Source organism: Plectropomus leopardus, chromosome 12 (genome assembly GCF_026936395.1).
Source record: "Plectropomus leopardus strain MGB_pleo_1.0 chromosome 12, ASM2693639v1, whole genome shotgun sequence".
NCBI classification, from domain to species: Eukaryota; Metazoa; Chordata; class Actinopteri; order Perciformes; family Serranidae; genus Plectropomus; species Plectropomus leopardus.
The window spans coordinates 30387955-30409394 of record NC_142187.1 but is presented as its reverse complement, the minus strand read 5'-3'; the positions used below and the strand labels follow the sequence as shown (position 1 = coordinate 30409394).

The following is a 21440-nucleotide window of genomic DNA, read 5'->3' as shown; positions in this document are numbered from 1 at the left end:
TTGTACAGTTAGAAACAAAGCAAGGATTATGTAGGTATTCTTAGTCCTTATTTAGAAAGGTTTTCCTGCTTGCTCGCTCTTTTCTAGCACAGCACTGCTTCTATTTCACATTCATACATTTACTCACATTCATCACAGTCAGCTGCATTTAAAAAAATCAGATTCTTAGATGAGTTTACGGGTCTTGCTCAGTAGAGTCTACCTCTGCCTCGCTTGAAAATGCTTTGTCCTATGTGGATATTTAACGTATAAAACTTACTGTATGTTTCTTGTCAATCACAGAACATAATGGTGTGATGCAGACCAATGGCATTACCCATGGTGCATCAGACAGCAGTGCAGGAAGAGGCTCCAGGCAGGTGAAAGGGACCTCGCTGATTCTGAAGCAGTTCCATGCACTGCTAGTGAAGAGGTTCAACCACGCTATAAGAAGCCAGAAAGACTTCCTGGCACAGGTACAGGGACACAGCGATGGATACATTTATGGTTTAGTGTTGACAGTTGCATTATGTGGTGTTTGGACTGATTTCAGACTGGGAGTGGTGTATTTTAACTAAAGGGTTCAGCATATTCAAACCCATTTTTTAGGTAATTCTCTTGTCATATTTTACTAATTTCTTGCAATTTGTGGGACATTTCTTGCCAAGTTGGTCCTTGCCTTTTTTCCCCATGGTGTTTGAAAGAAATCAAACCAATTTGCTCAAGTTTCAAAGAGTCAAGGAGCATGTGAAGTGCATCTGAACACAGCACAAGAAAACTGGTGTTTATCCAGTTTTCAGAGAGTTAAGTGTCAGAAGACATAATCTGGAAATTCAATTAAGAAAACCTTTTGCAACAAAAACAACAAAAACGGAAAAAAATGGAAATGCTTTCATTAATATGAAATTTATCATTAAGCATTGTAATAAACATAATGCATAGGCAAATTTGTAAGTAAACTTCGGTGTATTTTTTGCAATGTTTTAAGACTCTCATGCATCAGTGTTGCAACTTGCTCACTTGTATTTTTGGGGATTTCAGATCGTCCTTCCTGCCAGTTTTGTCCTAATAGCTCTGATCTTCACTGTGATCGTTCCGCCCTTCGGAGAGTATCCAAGTCTGACTCTGAGCCCCTGGATGTACGGACAACAGTTCACTTTCTTCAGGTCAGACTTCATGACAAACACTGTGGAATGACAGATTGCCAGAAGCCCTGCTAATAGATCTGTTTTTTAAAGATTATCTCTGTATAGGCTTTTCAAAAAAACACCAACGTTAGAAAGAACTATCAGTTTTTATCAAATTAATTTTCATATTTACATTTTCTATTCTCTTTTTAGTAATGAGCAACCATATGATCCCAGCATGAAACGCTTCACAGAGCGCTTACTGAACAGACCAGGTCTGGGGACACGCTGCATGGAAGGAGAACCACTAGGGTGAGTATCATGACTATCAAACGGACAAGACAGAACCCTTACATAGAACATCTTATTTACAAAATACAAAATAACTATAAATATATATAGTAAATACACAGAATCCACACTTGCCAACATTAATGGAAAACTTCACCCCCAAATGACCATTTGTAAATCAGTTACTCACCCCTATGCTGCGTTGAATTAGGATAGAAAACTTAATTTTTCTCATATGTCTCCATGCTGAATGCAAAATCCAAAAATTGAAAAAATTCTCAACAAATTGGAGCAAAGGGGGACCATGTTTAACAACAGTAAAAAAAGATCAATTTATTAGGTTTTACACAATTTGTGTAGTATAATCCAAGCCTCATTTGTCCACTAGTTTGCTCAGTTCATTCCAAACACATTGATTTTCACTAAAACCTTAATTTTTATTTAACCTTCCAAAAAGTGGACCCTCTGTGAATGGCTGCATGAGGTTGTCATTTTGTCACGTGTGCAAAATGCAGTGGCGCTAGAGAAATGAATGATTAGTCTATCCCAATGCTATTGTACTTTGCTTATAAAAATGAGCATATCTCAAAATCTAAATTATGTGTGTGAGTGTTAAGAAAAAAAAGAGTAGTCCTTGTTTCTTCATTTCAGAATATTTTGGATCATTACATTTCTGGTTTTAATTTGTTTTTTTAATGACAGAATTTCCTTCCTTTTATCAAATGCTATTGTGTTTCGACTTATATTTTACTTTAGGTTGTATAGATTTGTTAGTGATATGAAGCACTGACGATACCCCAAGAAGTGACATCATAATAAGTAAAAATACCAATTTAGGCACTGGAGGACCATTTCAAAGGGTTAAAACACCTCAGTATAACAGTCTTGGTCACAGATAAGTGGTACACCTGCAGTGTTTATACAGGGTTCCCTATAACATCAGTTCATCAAGAACTTTCTTAGTTTTTGGATTTTTTGAATTCAACATGACATGGAGTGAGTACCTGATAAACAAATAGTCGTTTTGGAAGTGAATTATTCCTTTAAACTCAAGAAAATGACATTAAACATTGAACATTAAGTATATGCTGACATTATCATTTAGGCGTCACATGACTGGTGACATACCTTGTTGCATTTCTCCACTTACCTCCGCACAGAATGCCCTGCACTAACAGCACAACGGAGTGGGAATATCCTGATGTCTCTCCCATCGTCAGCAACATCCTACAGAGTCCAGAATGGAACCAGAGAAACCCATCTCCTTCCTGCCAGTGCAGCACCAGTAAGAAGCTCACCATGATGCCCATCTGTCCCATCGGAGCGGGAGGCCTGCCCCCTCGCCAACGAATCGAGGCTACAGGAGACACGATGTTGGACCTAACAGACAGGAACATCTCTGACTACCTGGTGAAAACCTACCCCAGTCTCATCAGAACCAGGCAGGTTAAAATGTAGTTTACCTCTTCATTCAAATGATACAAACAGGAGGAATGAGATAAGAAATGCAAGTGTGTTAAAACCTTCTAAAAACACGTCTCTGACAGAATAAATATGTCTCAGATGATGAAGCTGCAAACACAATACACAGATTATACAACTGCTATAAACAAGCTGTCATTTCACTTTTTATGCCTCTGCACCGTCGATAGCCATGACTATCTGCACATCCCATTCATGTGAATGTGATATCTCAGGAAGGCCTTGAGGGAATTTGTTCAAATTTGGCACAAACATCCTCTTGATCTGTGGTTCCCAACAGTTCACCTGGTAGCCGGCGCAGCATGTACAGAGGCTATGTCCTTGGCAAGGCAGCTGCAGATTCAACTCAAAAGCCAAAAAAATAATCTTTAAAAAAGAAAAAAAAACATCCTCTTGGTCTTAACTATGAACTGATTAGATTTAGACGTCACAGGTCAGAAGTCACGGTCATTGTGACCTCTATTGTCCATTCTCATGAAAGCGTTATCTCATGAACACCTTGAAGGAATTTATTAGAATTTGGCACAAACGTCCACTTGGACTCAAGAATGAAGTGGTTTTTAATTTGGTGGTGTCTACCTTGAAACTGTGCTGCCTCGATAGATCTCCTGTGCTGCTGTGATAGATGTAAACTGTAAGTGCAACTTAACTGGTTTGCGGAGGCGTACAACCGGGAGGCAATATTTTTAGTTTTTGGTATGACCAATTTTTTAACACATAATTTATCTCACTATTTAATTAAATTCTGTATTTCATTCCACAGTTTGAAGAGCAAATACTGGGTGAATGAACAAAGGTAATATTTTGCGCTTTTTTGTTTTTAGTTCTCTGTCTTGTGTGGCGGACATGAGATACTGAATGTAAATATTCTCTGTCCTCAGATATGGAGGTCTCTCAGTCGGAGGACAGCTTCCCATCCTTGACGTCAACCCTAAAGACATCCAGAATGTTTTCCATCAACTTGGACAAATGCTCAACATAACAGCGGTACTCACTTTTTTCTCTTTTTTTCGAGAGTGTGTACAGTCCATCATGTCAGTTTATAATAAACATTTTCTTTTACAGGGTTACTATTCTCGACTTGCGCTGAGGGAGATTGGTCCTTTCTTACGGTACATGGAAAGTGAATTTAATATAAAGGTATGTGTGAGTGGATACAGGAGTGTGTTTCAGCATAAGTTCATTACTTTGATGTCTCCATCTTTGCTTTTAAATTACAAACTTCAGTATATAAGAACACACATCACTGGGACCTTGGCAGCTTTGCTGTAAATGCTTGCTTTTATAGCTTTTCTTTCCAATTAAAGTGAAGAAGGTTTTATGTAAGGGAGGTCAGCTTGCAAGTCCATATATTGTAGATAGGACTGGAAATATCAAAGAAGGTCATGAGATGTGTTTAGTGAATGCTGCTCTCTTCCTCTGTTAGGTATGGTATAATAACAAAGGCTGGCATGCCATGGTGGCCTTCATGAACGTGGCCAATAACGCTATTCTGAGGGCCTTCCTCCCTCCATCCGCCAAGCCTCTCGAATTTGGCATCACCGCCATCAACCACCCTCTGAACCTCACCAAAGAGCAGCTCTCTGAAGTCACAGTGTGAGTGTTACTTTCATAGTTATGCACTATATTTCAACATGTATATTTGCTTATTTGTTGGCAGATTAAATAATACAGTTATTATGAAAGATGCACACACAAAGACATTCACATATATAGAAACTGTTTTATCTTCATATATATATATATATATACATTTAAAGTAAACAAAAGCTTGCACAGGAGAGTTGACTCAAGGCAAGATAAACAGGATTACATTAATGAAGCCGTATGTGAAATCCACAGTGTGCCTAAAGCCGTTTTTACACAAAAGTCACAATATAGGGCTGCTACAAATTCTCTTCTTTGCACCGCCTTTGCATTTTTACACAGAACCAAACAACAGCTGCGTCATGCTGCTCCAATGTGTGATTATAGACAGCATGCCGGCATCGCAGAAGCAAAAGAGGCATGACAGACATGGCATTTCACAGTGTCAGCCTCTACTGCTTAGTAAACGATAACGTTGGCATAACATGTCAATAACAAGCATTTAACATCCCTTTTATATGGTAGCTGATCTTGTCAACTGCTCAGAGGGTAGGGAGCTCCTCATTGTTTTCCCAATTTATGGATATTTTTGGGCTCTATTCTTCTTTGACCCACCAGTTAGTCACAGACAAAATGATCCTGTCCTGCCAGCTGCCCCTGTGACACAGAGGGGGGCTCCACTCAGGATGCCATTACTCCAGTATATCTTTACATAGCAAAAGGTTGTTTGTTGCTATATTAATGCTGTGACTGTCGTATACAGAGCCATCACATAAAATTCAACCACAGATAAAAAAGGTACTAGGAAATAAAGAAAAGATTAACAAGACCAACAACTGTCTAACAATCAACACTGAGTACAAACATTTTAGTGTTGTGTTGTCTGGGGTTTTTTAATTTTAACACCAGTTTCCCATTTATAAAAATATATTTACATATATAATTTTAGATCATAATCAGTTTTCATGGCCTTATCTTAAGGTGATTTAAAGTCATAAATATTATTTTATATTTCTGCATCACCTTTTTAATTTCCTTCAGACAAAGGTTTCAGCCGAGTCTTTGAGTGCAAATTACTGTCTCAGCTTTATTTTTTCTTAACAAAGTCTGCTTTTTTTCTGTAATGGACACCATCTCTAGTAAGCTGCAAATACTGTAAGTAATAAATTACACAATTATTATTTTTTCTTAATTTATCTGTTTCTCTCTTTAGGCTGACCACTTCAGTAGACGCCGTGGTGGCGATCTGTGTTATTTTTGCCATGTCCTTCATCCCTGCCAGCTTCGTCCTCTACCTCATCCAGGAGCGTGTGACCAAGGCCAAGCACCTGCAGTTTGTCAGTGGGGTCAGCCCTCTAGTGTACTGGGTGGCCAACTTCTTCTGGGACATGGTGAGTTAAACACAGATGGAGTCCATGTTAAATGTGTGTTCTCTTAATTTGAAGTTTCAAATTATTTAAGCAAAAAAAAAAAAGAGACATTGTGGGTTGTTCCTTTAAGTAAAAATCTATCTTACATCTAGTTATTTTTGTATAATAATAGATTTTCTGTTCAATATCACATGTGAATGCTTTATTTCTCCCTCAGGTGAACTACTCTCTCAGCACTGCGATGGTGGTCGGCATTTTCATGGCTTTTGACAAAAAGTGTTACACATCACCGTCCAACCTGCCAGCACTAATAACTCTGCTCCTGCTGTATGGGTAAGACTCTGCTTAATTTCATTTGGTTCAGTTTTGTTTTCCACTTAAAGAATAAAAACAATAAAATCTAAAAGGATATGAAAAGCAGAGACAGATTGAAGTCGGTGAGTTAGTGTTATGGTGTGAGAGCGCCCAGAGGGCCTTATTAGGACATTTCACCTCTACACAAAAAGACAAAGAAGAACTGAATAACAACTCACTTCAACAACAAGGAAATCCACAGAGAGAGAACAAAGTGCATAAATGAAAAACAACAGTCAGATCTGATGACTGCAAATGTTTTTAAAATATTTCTTTTTTCTCTGTCTACTAGGTGGTCAGTGACCCCCATGATGTACCCCATGTCCTACGTGTTCAGCATCCCAAGTACTGCATATGTGTCCCTCTCCTGCATCAACCTGTTCATAGGCATCAACACCAGCGCCATCACCTTCATCCTGGAGCTTTTTGAAAACAATCGGGTAAATAGACACTTTTCACCCTAAGCTGTTTGAAAGATGCAATAGAAATGGTCTGGCATTACCTACATTACTGGTTTTGCTGGTTGTGATGTCAAATCTTCATATCCCTGAAATCTGCACAACCTAAGCTTAAAGGTTATGTAAGTCAATAAACCATAATATTTATTAAAAGTATTGAAATTGTGTCATTAGAAAAATAATACAAAATCAGATCATCAGATTTTACAAAATCAAAACACAAAACGTTGATCCAAAAGATTTTTACAAATTTAGAAACATAACCAAAATATTTCCCAACACTCCATAGTTTTTAAGATATGCTTATTTTTCTGAGAAGAGTGATTACGAACATACAATGTGATGACAGGAAAGACAGAAGTCTTCACTGTCTGCTTCTGAAAGAAAAAATATTCTAGCTACTATGGTTTTTATTTTAGATAAATGTATACAAGATTATGCAAAGAATAATTCCCTGAGGCCATTACAGGGAAATACCAGCATAATTACATCAAGAAAAGAAGAAGCCTTAGTTTTCTGTTGGAAAAAGAATGGCTGCTCTCGCTATTATGGCTCTTATTTTAGATATATTTAAATCATGATCAAGCAAACAACTGTCTTGCGATTATCCATGTGACCTCCATTTTCATAGGTTAAACACACAACAGACAATTAATATAATTATTCCCAAAGGTTCTAATCTTTCACTGCAAAGACGCATATTTAAAGCAGTCATCAATTCTTACATTAGGTCTGTTATTTGGATGATTCCACTTTAATTTAACGGTTGCGACTTTTTCTTAAAGGACTGATTACTTTAGGTGTGAGGCCCCTGACGCGTTAACCTTATTGCTCTTATCTTTTTATATTACTTTTGCGTCTCTTATTACCATTTTAATTTGCATTGCTGTGATTGTCTGCAATCCAGAAATCCTGGTTTTTGTTCCTGTGTAAGCCATGACAAGCACTTTGTAACTTAGTTTTAAAAAGTGCTGTATGAATAAAGTTTATTAGAAATATGCAGCATGTTATTCTTATTCTTACACAGTTAAACTGCATTCTAGAGTTGTGGCAGGTTTACTGGCTTCATCTCTATAAATGCTAAATGCAAAGAGGCAAACCATTCAGCACATCGATTAATTTTAATGTCCAAATGAAAGCAGTATTGAGTTGTTGGCATCTTGAGGGAAGCAGAACAAGCAGTAAACACAAGATTGACATATTATCACCTCATAAAGTTGATATAGCACATGTGTTAGCAGATCTATTTACACATCCAACAGACAAGGGGGCAGAATTATCATTCATTTTAAATCGTGTTTCTGGCCAGCTGACAAATGCAAGTTCAATATTTGTTCTCCTGTTAGCTTTGCTGGAGTCTGAACCAACTCCTGAGGAAAATTTGTGGTTCTTTAGAGGATAAACTCTCCACTATGCTGTGAGCAAAGAGTTTAGCTGACAAAAACTACAGAGCAAACACCAACTATACACAAAAACGGATTACAATGTGATGCAGCTGGTGCAGGGCAACAGGGCTGAACATGTAAGACAACAATGACATCTGCCAAAAGTCGCTCGATCAAGCGTGCAAATAAACCTTGTTACTCTGAGTCTTTTTAAGAAAAAAGAGAGAAGTATAGAGAAGTATCAGTGGGAACAGAATTAGGAGAAAAGAGCACAGATGCTGCTATCAAGGTGACAGGTGACTTCCTGCTCTGTCAAAAAATGGAGATGGCTCTTTTTGCCAGATGGTTGTCTCTGCAGCACATCTGCACTCCTCTGCTCCGGTGAGTCATGAGAGCACTGGAGGTGGCACGACCCATATGTTTGTTATGTTGATTGCTTTAAGACTAAACTTAGAACTTCTTTGTCCCCGACAGTAAATCACAACTGTATTAACTCCTTTCATTTAAAAAAAAATCCATATGTGGCAGCAGATAAAAAAAGAGAAGCCTGTGTTGCATGCCTACATATATATGCAAAGCAAAGCTAAGTGTCAGCTAACAACCTGATCTCCTTACAAATACATTACAATATGATGTACTCCAGTTTTATATGATATTGATGAACAGAAGATGCAGCTCACATGATTTAAACTAGTTGTTGGCCAAGGCTCTTACGACCTGAGCTCAACTCCAAATGCATGCAAATAAATGCTCTGCTTTATGTGAAGTTGGTGATTTCAGAAAGTTTTTAAAATTTAATAATTAGTAAAAATTGTATGTATATATGCATAAATTGAACAGATTGTATTTTCAGTGCATTAATAGCTCTTGTTGCATGAGCAATTTATGCCTGAGTATAGGACAGATGTATGAAAACACAATGCTGCGGTGATGATGCAGTGATGCAAAATACTCAGGACAGTGCTGAGTTATAGTCAAGTTTGATTTTGTTTGAATTACAACTTAGTTGAGTTGAATATTTGTGTATAGTGCAGACTGTGTGTGGAAGTATTCAATCTGCACTCCAGTGAATTGTGTATCTAATGATTATGTGTTTGTGTGTATGTTGCCAGTCTTTGCTGATGTTCAATGAGTGGCTAAAGAAAGGGCTGCTGGTGCTCCCTCACTTCTGCCTGGGGCGAGGACTGATAGACATGGCCATGAACCAGGCTGTTACCGATGTTTATGCCAGATTTGGTAAGTAATCACTCCCAGGGTGCCAAAATACAGTGGGCAGCACAGGCAGTGTCATTACAGTAATAGTGGTTGTGCGGGACAGATGACTATGCCCACTTACGAAACTACCATCTGATACGATTGGCACAGCCTATAATGTGTCATCTTTTGTTTTAAAACATCTTTGCCTTAACCAAGTGGTTTTGTTGCCTCAACCTGACCGCTGAGCCCTTCTTAGTAACGTGTCGACACATGTGCCTTACAGTGACCCTTTCTGCATCAAGATGCAACGAGAAAGGTTGCCCTCAGTGTCAGTATGAAAACGCTGTAGAGCTTTCTGCCCAAGCGCCAAAATATTGTCAGTATTTAAATGTAATCAGTAACAAATTTAAATAGAGGGAAAAGATCATTTTGCGGACATTTTCAACTTTACACAGTTTATATCTTTGGTAATCAAAGTTCAAGTAGTTCATACTCTTAATTTCACAGTTTGCTTAGTTGTGATGAACCACTCATAAGTCAGATGTCAGATCTGTGAGTGACAAATAACCCTCCATCAAAACTTACTTGTGAACTTCTACGGTAGAAGACGGGTATTAAGTTATACCCTTCCTGGCTGTCTGGAAAATTATGTTTTTTAGAGCTTGTGAGGTATAAAAGGTTCTGACTTTCTACTGAACACGAGGTTCATTTTCAGTATATATATGTCTTTTCAGGTGAAGAGTACACACAGGACCCTTTCCGATGGGACTTTGTGGGGAAAAATATTGCTTTCATGGCAGCAGAAGGCTTTGTCTACTTTATTCTCAATCTTCTGATCCAGTATCGGTTCTTCCTGGACCGCTGGTAAGTGACTGGCTAAAAACAGACCATATAAGTTTACATAAAGCATCTCAACCATCACACCTATATCTTGCCTTTTCCATAAAGACATCGAAAAATCTTTCACAAAGGGTCAGAACTCACTCACAACTATGAACAGATAAAAGTGTAGCACCAGATGCTTCTCCTCAGATGATTTTCTTTCACCCTTCAGGTTATCAGACTACAAGCAGACTTCTAAACGAGATGAGGATGATGACGTGGCAGCAGAGAGGCAGAGAATTTATGATGGAGGGAGCAAGACGGACATCCTGCAGATCAGGGACCTCTCTAAGGTAAAAAATCACTGACTTGAACACGGTTCATGATATCTCGATTTCAAATTTCTCAAGTTCACCTTCGGTTTCATTCATCCTTTTATCCATATTCATGAGGATAAAGTTGAATTAAGTGTAGAAGAAGAACAAGTGGCACGGCCACAAAACCAAGGTGCTGGATACAAAACACTGAGCGCTGGTACAGGTCTTATACAAATAGCAAAAAAACATACAAAAGAGGCAACAATACAACAAAACAGAGAATTGAATTTTCAAATAATATTTAAGCTAGTCCCTAAAAGAGTACCATTCTGTCATCTAACCCTTCATGCAAGTTAACTAAAATGATGTTTGAATCTGATATGGTGAAAAAAGGCAGAGCAAATGAAGTAAGAAAAAATGTTATATAGATCCTTGAAAAGTCATGGAAACGTTTCGAAATCTTGTCCATGACAAAGTGTGGTAACCCTTTAAAAGTTCCAATATAAGGGTTCCAACAGAGAGATATGACTTCTTTCATTTTTTGTTCAAGAGGTCTATATTTGTTGGGAGTGCAATCATCCCAGAATTATATATTTTTTTACCAAACATTTTGTAAAATATTGTGCTGTCCATTAACACTCATAGCAGTGGCTGTATTTTTGCATTTTTTTATGTTTGCCATAAATTACTTTTTGGTATCAGGTGGAGGAATTTGCAGTTCTTTTTCAAGTCAGTGGGACTTTACAATAATATTGTAAAATAAAGCCCACAATTGTCCTTCAGCATCCTATAAGATCTCTGCGATCCATGACTCTGATTCACGAAGAGCCAGTGTTTTTTTTAAGGAGGAGGGAGTCTTTCACTCATTACTAAATATGTAAAATAAAACAATCACTTCAAATTTAAATAGGATTTCCACCTCTGTTCACATTTTTCAGGGGCATGTCTTAAAGAAAAAATCAGAAATTAGGTTTGTATTGTCTTGCTTTTCCTGCGAGGTCAAAGCAGACATGTTGCTGACACTTTTATGCCTGTGCTGGACTGTAGTGATGTTTTATACATGCATGCACCTGCACAATGCTGAATACTGTTTGGCATGGAGCACTGAGATTTATTACAAATCTCATCGCCCTTACTCGCCTTTGTCCTCTACATTCTTACCTACAGAAAAAAAAGTATGGAAAGTTATTGTCTTGCTTGTTTTTGCTGACCATACTAAACTGAAAATACTGCTGCTCCCTCAACTTGGAAGCAGTTTCAAACTTCCCTAAATCTTTACGAGCTGGTCTCATTGGACGCATTCAAAGTGTTTCTTGAAATTACTTGGAAGGAGGTACATCTCCCTGTGTATGCTTTAAATGATTGATGTTTTTTATCTTATCTATAATATCTTATAATATCTGTATACTATTCTTCGTTTTCATTTTAGTTGGTGTTTGTTTTATTGTCTGCAACCATGTTATTTGTGCAGCTGCCTGTCTTGAAAATCTCGAATCTCAGTGAGTCTTTTACTCCCAATTAAATAAATGTTAGAAAAAATGAATCATTTCATTCATTCATTCATTATATTTGGCACATCCCTCGTGGGATTACAACACGCTATTATTGTACAAATATCTTTTGGTCTTGTATATGCACAGCATGTGGACAAAGAAAAGAAAGACACACAAACAAACAAACTACAAACAAAAGAAAAACAATTTCCCAAATGAAACAAAAAATGAAAAAAGAAACAAATTTGTCGTGTAATAATAATATTGTAATAATAATAATATTGTAACAGCAATACATGCAGGCCGAATAATGCTACAGAAATAAAGAATCTGGCTGATTTAACTTTTGCCACCTCTAAATTTTTGTTATTTTTTAAAAAAGTACCATGCAAACAGAGTCAGTTATCATTGTTTTCCTGCCTTCTCTGCACAGACGTATGTGGGCAGGAAGAGGGCAGCTGTGGACCGGATTTGTGTGGGTGTCCCTGCAGGAGAGGTAAAGTCACTGAGTTCATTTATATTGAGAGTTAGCATCTTTACTACTGTTTTTTTCAGATTATTCAAGTTTTTTCTTTACGTGTTTGCTCAAGTAAATCTAAATAAATAAATTATATGCAGTAATTGTAATTTACCAACAGCAGCAACCATAATGAAGTATATTTACAGTAAACTGGGTCTTTTGTGTGTATTATATTTGTGCTCTAATGTTCTCATATTGTTTAGTAATGGATGTATGTACAAGGACATTTCTGGTCATTATATGAAGCCAAATCGAATATTAGAGTTTCAAATGAATATCAATAGTCTGTTATAGTGAGTGCGCTTCAGCAGAATGTGTCCTCGCATGGAGAGCCTGATTGCCTTTTGTCCTCTTAGTGCTTTGGTCTTTTGGGAGTTAATGGAGCTGGAAAGACGACGACCTTCAAAATGCTGACGGGTGACACTGATGTCAGCTCCGGGGAGGCCACTGTGGCTGGTTACAGGTACATAAAGATCAGTCAAAAACGGCCCCGGTCGATAGAACACAAAGTGAGTTCACAAAACTTTGCTTTTGGTTCATCCTGCACACAGTTCCAGATGGGAGACGAGCAGAAACAGCCCACTGAGTTAGAAAGTTTAAACACGGGAAGGTCAGTTTGACAGAAATCTGTTTGATGACACTATCTGACGATAAAACCAACCCATGAGGTACTCCAAATAGGGGGAAGAAAAAAAAAAACTAGGAACGAGGGCTTCATCGACCGTTAGTTTTTGAAGTCTCAAATCAATTTTTGTAGTGCGGCAACAGCATGGGGATTTGGTGCTAATATTCTGTCGGTTAAAAATCCAGTTTTAGTGCCAACTTTCTGAACATACCTCTAAGAATTCTAATCAGGAAGAATAAGCCCCTCAAACTGCATTTGCACCATCAGTGATCACTAAAACTTTAATGAAAATCCAGATTATTGAATGTTATTGAAGCCTAAAGAGGTGAAAGTATAAAGTTAAATAATACAACAGTATTTTTCCTTATTGTTTTAATATCTTGTGATTTCATAGATTCATTAAGGTTTACTCCAGGCTGGAAATCTACAAAGGAAGATTAGGGCCATATTTAATTAAAAAAACAAATCAACTTAGATTGCGAGAATAAAGTCATAATAATATGAGAATAAAGTCATACTATATTTTTTTAAAGGTTTGTTATATTGTAATAATAAGTTGAAATTGTATGAAAAATCATAACCTTTATATTTACGAGTTTAATCACATATTTTTCCAACTTTTTTCATTTTCAATTACAACAGAATTCTTACTATTTTGTTACTTTTTTGAAAGAGCATTTGTTTATTTTCATTTAATTTAATCTTTATCCTCATAATATTATGACTTTTTAAAATAGTGACATTATTTTAATTTTTAGATTACAACTTATACTCGAAATATTGTGACTATATTTCTTTAAATTGTGTGACTTCATTTTCATTTCATTACGAGTGTATTCTTGTGATATTGTTACTTTTTTCTAAAAATATTATGACTGTATTTTTTAAATCTGAGATTTTTTTTTCAATGTGGCACTAATAATACTAATACAGTAATTTATGGCAAAAAAATGTGTCCATTTGTGTGCAGTGTATCCATGACAACGCACAGAGCCGTTCGTAAACAGGCAAAAGGCTGTGTGTTGCAAACTGCAGCAAAAACCCAAACTGAGATGCATATTGGGAATGCACTGAATACATGCCCAAATGATGCTGTTAAAACCCAAGTTATATTGGCATATCCCACAAGTCTTATTCGGAAAATGCTAAATTTTGAAAAGGCCTAGTACAGAACATCTAAATTGATTATGCTGTAAACATGACCCTCATCAAATTAGGAATATTGTCATATTCGGAATAATAGTGGATTATTAGTGTGCATGTCTGCCCCTTCTCAGATCTGGATGACAGGTTTTCAGTAACGGCTTTATTGATGACTCCCCACTCTTTGGTTTTCCTTATCATGTTGTTTGCTTTATAAGCTCACTGCAGCGAGCTGTGTCTTGTTCGTAGCATCCTGACAGAGATTCTGGACGTGCACCAGAACATGGGCTACTGCCCTCAGTTTGACGCCATCGATGAGCTCCTAACTGGCAGGGAGCATCTGTACCTCTACGCTCGTCTCAGAGGGGTACCTGAGTCAGAGATCCCCAGAGTGAGTAGGACTCCAGCTGCTTCACATCACTAACTGTCTGAGGATGTTTCACTCTGCTTGGCTCAGTGCTGCATTGAGAGCTTTATATCTATTTGGCTGATTCTGGTTTGGTTTTGTTTCTGTCTCTTTACAGCTGCTCGTTTGATTTGTCTTCTTAATTTTTGCTGTAACAGTGTTATGAAGGGCTCGGTTAACAGCAGGGGTTGCATATCCTCGTGTCCTGTTCCCCCTGTAGGTGGCAGAGTGGGGCATCCAGAAGCTGGGTCTGACAGAGTACGCCGGCCGCTGTGCAGGGACCTACAGTGGAGGCAACAAGCGCAAACTCTCCACAGCCATCGCAATGATTGGCTGCCCAGCGCTGGTGCTGCTGGTGAGTAAGCCAATGACTGGGAGCTCAGGAGCCCATTGTTTGGGTTTTTGGGCTTTATGCAGGGATTTATCAATGAAATGGTCTCTGCATCCAGATGGGAAGCCATATGGGTTCAGTCAAGCCTGGCCTCCAATGTTTTATATATTGGCAGGAAACGACGCAGTTCAATTCAAATTGGCAAATATCTGAGATCTTTGCCATATGCTGATAGAGATAAGGATTTGGTCTCTGTTCATATGGAATTATGTGCTCAGAGAGTCAAGTTGCTGCTTATTTGTGACTCTGTGTTCAGGACGAGCCCACGACGGGGATGGACCCTCATTCTCGACGCTTCCTGTGGAACGCCATCATGAGTGTCATCCAGGACGGCAGGGCGGTGGTGCTCACATCACACAGGTTCAACATCTAATAATGAAATGAATCTGCCGCACACATCTGCTGCTGCAGCTGACCAAACACACTTCACTCTAATGCCAACAACTGTTAATGAAATCCTGATTAGACTGGCATTTGTTTGATTTTGCCAGAGAGATCTGTGAAATTATGATTCAGTTCTTGTAGCCGTGAAGTAGCAGCACTAAAAATAAAGATGGATTGTGGTTGTTTTTCACCAGTATGGAGGAGTGTGAGGCCCTCTGCACTCGACTGGCCATCATGGTCAATGGGACCTTCAAGTGTCTGGGTACCATCCAGCATCTCAAATACAAGTGAGTGGTTTTCTTTATTTTAGCAGGCTTTTACAGTGTGTGGGTTGTATTTAAATATGACTTCAAACCATTAAAATATAAGTCAAGGTTTCTCTGCATCAGTACAGAAAAATTGTAAGTTTTAAAAATGTATGTTCCAGAAAGAATTGTGTGGGTGATCTGTGGGCAGCCTGAAAATACAAAAAAAGATATTCAGACTTTGAAAATATAAACAATATGTAGTTGTGGGGATAAAAATTAGGGCTGCATGCTATTAGGAAAATATGCAAAAAAAAAATTTTTATAGTTAAATATGCAAAATTCTATAACAATGAATATCGCAATGACGATATTACCTGCTAAATTAACATATTAAAGTCATGTGCAATGAGTTTGTCACACCACACAAACTGTGTTATTAACTGCTCAGTGGAAATTGAATTTTTAAATAAATCACCATGTCTTTGAAGTTTTAAAATTGTATCACAGTTACTCCTAAGCGGTGAGTTTGTTACGTTGTACAAACCCTCTTAGCTCTTTCAGTCTAACATACAATCTACATGAATGAACAAGTCTGTTAACCCTAGCCACTCCACTGACCAGCAGCAGCTTTTTCTGCTTTTCAGTGGAGATCAGTGGAGTTATTGCAGGTCCACGGAGAAAAAAGCCTTTTAACTTATTTTCTCACTAAATAACCTCCAGTGGCATCCAGCAGCTTTTACCCTTCGAAATCTGGATCAACATCATTTTTCTTTTGCTGCTTTCTGATGCCTTTCACAAGTATTTGAACCTTTGAACTCTTCGCAAGTTGGTGCATTTTCTTTCAAAAATGTGTGAGGAAAAAGGCAATGAGCAACTTGGTAAGAAATATGCCACATATTTTAAGAAATTAGTAAATTGTTTTGAAAGAAGCTTTGCAAAAATGTCTAGGGAAAAAAGATAAAAGCTAGGGAAAAAAGCTATATTTATAACATCAAAATTACATATTTAAAATGATGTTACATAATTATTATAATTTTTAAGTACTTTTCCAAGCCTTGTTGGCCTTTTTCTTTTGTTTAACTTTTTTATTTAGTTATTTTTTGTTTGTTTTTTGGTTAAATGCCACAATCAAATAAACACAAGCAGACATTACTAACATACTTTTCAGTCATTTTAGCCCAAATCGGCTACCCGGCCCACAGACAGTTACTGCTCACATCTTTGTGTGTTTGATTTGTGATAACGCCAGCTGCTGATAGCTGTTAGCTGCTGTTAGCTGCTGATAGCTGCTGATAGCTGCTGATAGCTGCTGATAGCTGCTGTTAGCTGCTGTTAGCTGCTGTTAGCTGCTGTTAGCTGCTGTTAGCTGTCATATGTCACTGTGCTACGGGTTGAGCTGCTAACGAGAGTCTGTGAATGCACTGCGGCTCGCTTTTCAGCTCAGGGGGCATGTGTGCTTTTTGCTAGTGAGTTAGCTGCTAACAAGAGTCAGTCGTTTCTCAGCAGCTCATTCTCTGTTTTCATAGACTGGGGGAGGGATTACGTTGACGATGGCTCCAGCGTGTCCTCAAGCAGGCTTTTAGGCCTGTCCAAAATATTTATGAACATAGAAATGGTGAAAAACTGTCACTCGTCTTACTCCACACTGCAGTACTACACAGTGTTTTAAATGTTGTAACCGTTACTTTAAATAAATAGTAAAATAATTATAAATCATAAAAAAGAACATTTAGAATGTGTTTAGAAGGAAATCACTGATTTTGCTTTACCCAAACTTTAAACTGTACTCAGCTCTGCCTCTCTGCTGCTTTCAATTTACAGCTAAAATTCAACAAATTGCTTGTTTAATAATAAAATGAAAGGAATTATTTTTTCAACATCCTTTTATTGAACAAATTAAATATTGAACTTAACACAAAAGGCACTCATAAAAATGTGATAGTTACATTCTCTCTCTCTCTTTCAACTACATCAAAAATCTCATCACCTTCAACCCAAAGACAAAAATAGAGACTTAGAGTATGATAAGATAATTGAAATGTATTTTGAGAACTATGTAATATTTTCACACTGTGTTTCCTTGATCCAGATTTGGTGACGGCTACGTAGTGACCATGAAAATCAAGGCAGCTAAAGCGGGCTTGTCCCCAGATCTGGAGCCTGTGGTGAGCTTCATCGAGAGCAGCTTCCCCGGCTGCGTCCAGAGGGAGAAGCACTACAACACGCTGCAGTACGAGATCGCCTCCTCCTCCCTGGCCAGGATATTTCAGCTGGTGGTGGCCAATAGAGAACGGCTCAGCATCGAAGACTACTCTGTTTCCCAGACAACACTGGACCAGGTACAAATGAACAGAGACAATGAGAGTATCAACCTGTTTAATACATGTGAGGGAATTTTTCCTTATAACATTAGTGAATCACATTTTGCATCAATGACTTATTAAACTTAAATATAAAAAGGATTTTAAAACATGAAGGTTAAATCTAATAACATGTAATACAATTTGATTTCAATATTTTTTATGTTTAAATATTCAGTCGAACAATTTCATTGTATGTTAAATGTTACAGGAGACAGTAATGCTTCCTTGGACTCTACCAGAATAAGACAAATCACAAATTTCTTCTTCAGTTATGCATATTAAAAAAATGTTCAATTTTATTACTTATTTTCTTCTTATCGTTAGTTTAGTTTATTTCAATCATTTTCAACTTTTACAACTTTTAAAGCAGCGAAAAACCTAAAGCAAGTTTATGCTGACTGAAAATGTGTAGGCTGAAGCCTCAGCTTACGACGCCTACACTTTTTACATTTATTATTTTGTACAGTTCACTTTAGAGTTATACGCTGAAAATTAATGTATAAATATATATGTATAAACCTAAAAGTCCCAAACAAAAATTCACATACACAGTAGTGTTCATACCTCATTTTTATAGTTGTCATCTTGGTCATTGTCAATCATCACCGTGCTGATGATAGCCACGGCCGGAGGCATTATGTTTTCAGGTTGTGTGTACGTCCATCGCTCCCATTCTCGATTTTCGATATCTCAAGAATGCCTTGGGGAGACTTCCTCAAATTTGGTAGAACTCAATGAGGCACAAACGTTTACTTGGACTCAACTATGAACTGATTAAAATTTTGTGGCCAGTGGTCAAGGCCATTGTAACTACACAAAACATGTTTTTAGACTCAAGAATCCATATACTAATTAATTTTCACACAAATGTCTAACTGGGTAAAATGATAAAGTGATGGCATTTTATATCCGAATGGTCAACGGTCAACTTCACTGTGACATCATAATGTTCTGCAAAAATACTTTTCTGGCCATTAATCAGCGTCATATCTCAGGAGATATTTGGTGAGATACTGAATTGGTGACACTATTCGTGGGTGTCCACCTTCACACTGCGCTGATTGTATGAATCGTCTCTGCTGTTGAGTTGTAGATGTGTGTGAAGCATCCATGTTTTCACAGACATGGATATTAACCCTACGTGCAACTTGACAGGTCTGCAGAGGCTTACAGCCAAAAGGCAGTAATTCTAGTTTTTAATTTTTTTTTTAACGTGGTAAGTGTCTTACACATTTTTATTTCGTTTTCAAAGTTCCACAAATGAACTCCTTTCACTTGTACAGTCTCAAAGTCAACCATATCTCCAATATAATAAGATGAAGTTCATCTATTTTGTTCTATTTCTCACTGTTTCATTTCTTTTCATAAGCTTTGAATTTTAAGTGCACCGTAGCTAGTGAGTTATGGCTTGTAATGCTGAGCAGATTGTGGTCCTTTTGTATCTTGAGGCGGGTGAAAAGGTTTTTATTCTTCACTGTGTCTGTTGTGCAGGTGTTTGTCAACTTTGCCAAGCAGCAGACAGGAGAGGACGAGGACATTACGTTACACAGACGAACAGCAGGTGGAAGAAAAGACATCAAGATCTCGCCCGTGCAGAGAAAAACATGAACTAGTCGCCAGAAAATGTACAGAAAGATGTACTGCAAAAGTGTTCCTCTGCAGGGCAGTGATCTAACTTTTCCACATTCTACATTTCAAAAGCCACTTTTAATATTTCACTAGCCAAATTGCTTTTTAGAGTAGAGACAAGCTCGGCCAGTTAACCTGCCAAAGTGACTGTAGAACAGATCATTTTTCAAGCCACAGACAAAGAAACGATGCTAATCCTTCACGATACTGTCAAAAAACAAGTATGACTGACATTTTCTTCATCAAAAATATGAAAAAAGATATTTTTGCTTAGATTGACCGGCTTGAAAAAAATTGTACATATTCTGTGTGTAACAAATACTTCAGCACCTTAGACGCAGTATCTTTTTTAATGTTTACATTAACGCACACACCTCAATTTTATGTGACACATGTAAACAAATGTCATGTATTTTTTTTCCAAAACGGATTTACTATTGCTTCCTTTCTTTTCAGTCGTTCACTCTTGTATATTTAAGTATTTGTCTGCTGTGTTTCATACATTGCCATTTTCTGTTGTTCTCCAGAGTCAGAGCAAAATAGCACAAACTTTTCATCTTTAAAGGCCCTGACACACCAAGACAACCGTCAGCCGTCGGTCAATGGCACCATTGGCCCTCGTCAGCACTAGTCTTCGTTTTTTTCTGCCTTTTTCCAGCATGTTGAATAGGCATCAGCAATGAAAACAGCAGCAGCAGAGCCCATCAGTAAATAAAAGGACTCTGATTGGCAGTTCAGCTCAGCGCGCAAGAAGAGAAACGAAAGTGAGGAAAGTAAACAAAGGGCCAAAGTGAAGAGGGGTTGAGTTTGAAACAAACTTGTTATAAAAGGTAAGGTTGTTTTTCTTTAGCCGTTAAGCTCTTTGGTTGATGGTTTGTGTGGTTGTTCGCTGGTGAATGGTAAATATGGTTTGTTCTTTCAACACTGGATTGTGTTGTTAATGCTCTAATTAGTTAACTAACGCCGAGATGGTCTTCCAGTTTCCCTTATTGAATGGAGATTACAGACAACTGCTGTCTGCTGGTCTGAAGGGGTATTTCTTTAGACGCAGGTGAAAAACATACATGCTTGTTGGCCGTCAGCTGTAGTCTTTGCAGTGTGTTTATGTTTTTGGCTCAAATGCGACAACGCGAGGCAACACAGCCGTCATCACTGCTAGTGCTCGAAAGTCGGTTTGGTGTGTCAGGGCCTTAAGAATTCAATTTAAGAAAAAAAGCAATCCGATAAATTTAGCTGTAGATGAAGAGGTATTATATTTTGTATCTGACCAAATAAAACTTTAACATGCTTTATACTTTATGCTCTTCACAAGCTGATTTGTACTGCCTCATCAGTCACAAATAAAAAGTCCAAAGTTTCGTAATGTATGAAGTGCAGTATTTCTTTAATATATTTCTCAGAAGTTGCAGCGAGCAACTTGAAGAAATTACCCCAGAATTTTAAATAAAAATTAGTGAAAAGTACAAGAAAATTACCAGAAAATCAGCAACAAAAAATGTAAAAAGGAATTAAGGGAATGGTCTGAAAAAAAGTGCATATAAAGTTATACAGTTCTATGGTAATTATAAATATAGTTTTCTGGACATTTTCCCTAGCTTTTAAATCATTTTCTAAATTGAGCAATTTCTTGCAATTTGTCCAAAAAAAAGAGAGAGAGAAAAAAATAATTAGCCCCTCCAAAAAATAACAAGGAAATTTCCTGGAAAATAGTGCTTGAAAAGTGATAATAATTTGAGTACATACATTTAAATATTTAATTATTATCATTATAAATATAGTTTTTTGGGCATTTTTACCACCAAAACTTTTTTTCTAAACCAATTATTTTCTCGTAATTTGCAGGAAATTTCTGGGCAAGTCAGTCATTGC

General features: G+C 37.5%; 1 protein-coding gene across 2 annotated transcripts in view; it reads left to right on the top strand.

Moving 5' to 3' along the window:
- LOC121951197 (retinal-specific phospholipid-transporting ATPase ABCA4-like) overlaps positions 1-20938 on the top strand; it is a 58076-nt gene extending 37138 nt beyond the window's left edge. For both annotated transcript variants that reach the window (XM_088085791.1, XM_088085790.1), the window contains 22 exons: positions 283-455; positions 1021-1145; positions 1320-1418; positions 2558-2839; positions 3643-3675; positions 3761-3866; positions 3945-4019; positions 4306-4475; positions 5680-5857; positions 6054-6169; positions 6483-6630; positions 9146-9269; positions 9965-10094; positions 10285-10405; positions 12296-12358; positions 12739-12845; positions 14400-14541; positions 14777-14911; positions 15204-15307; positions 15526-15618; positions 17669-17918; positions 19434-20938. In XM_088085791.1, the coding sequence (XP_087941917.1) occupies positions 283-455; positions 1021-1145; positions 1320-1418; positions 2558-2839; positions 3643-3675; positions 3761-3866; positions 3945-4019; positions 4306-4475; positions 5680-5857; positions 6054-6169; positions 6483-6630; positions 9146-9269; positions 9965-10094; positions 10285-10405; positions 12296-12358; positions 12739-12845; positions 14400-14541; positions 14777-14911; positions 15204-15307; positions 15526-15618; positions 17669-17918; positions 19434-19550 (2891 nt within the window). In that variant the 3' untranslated portion in view covers positions 19551-20938. The remainder of the gene's footprint in view (positions 1-282; positions 456-1020; positions 1146-1319; positions 1419-2557; positions 2840-3642; positions 3676-3760; positions 3867-3944; positions 4020-4305; positions 4476-5679; positions 5858-6053; positions 6170-6482; positions 6631-9145; positions 9270-9964; positions 10095-10284; positions 10406-12295; positions 12359-12738; positions 12846-14399; positions 14542-14776; positions 14912-15203; positions 15308-15525; positions 15619-17668; positions 17919-19433) is intronic.
- Positions 20939-21440: the final 502 nt, after the last annotated feature.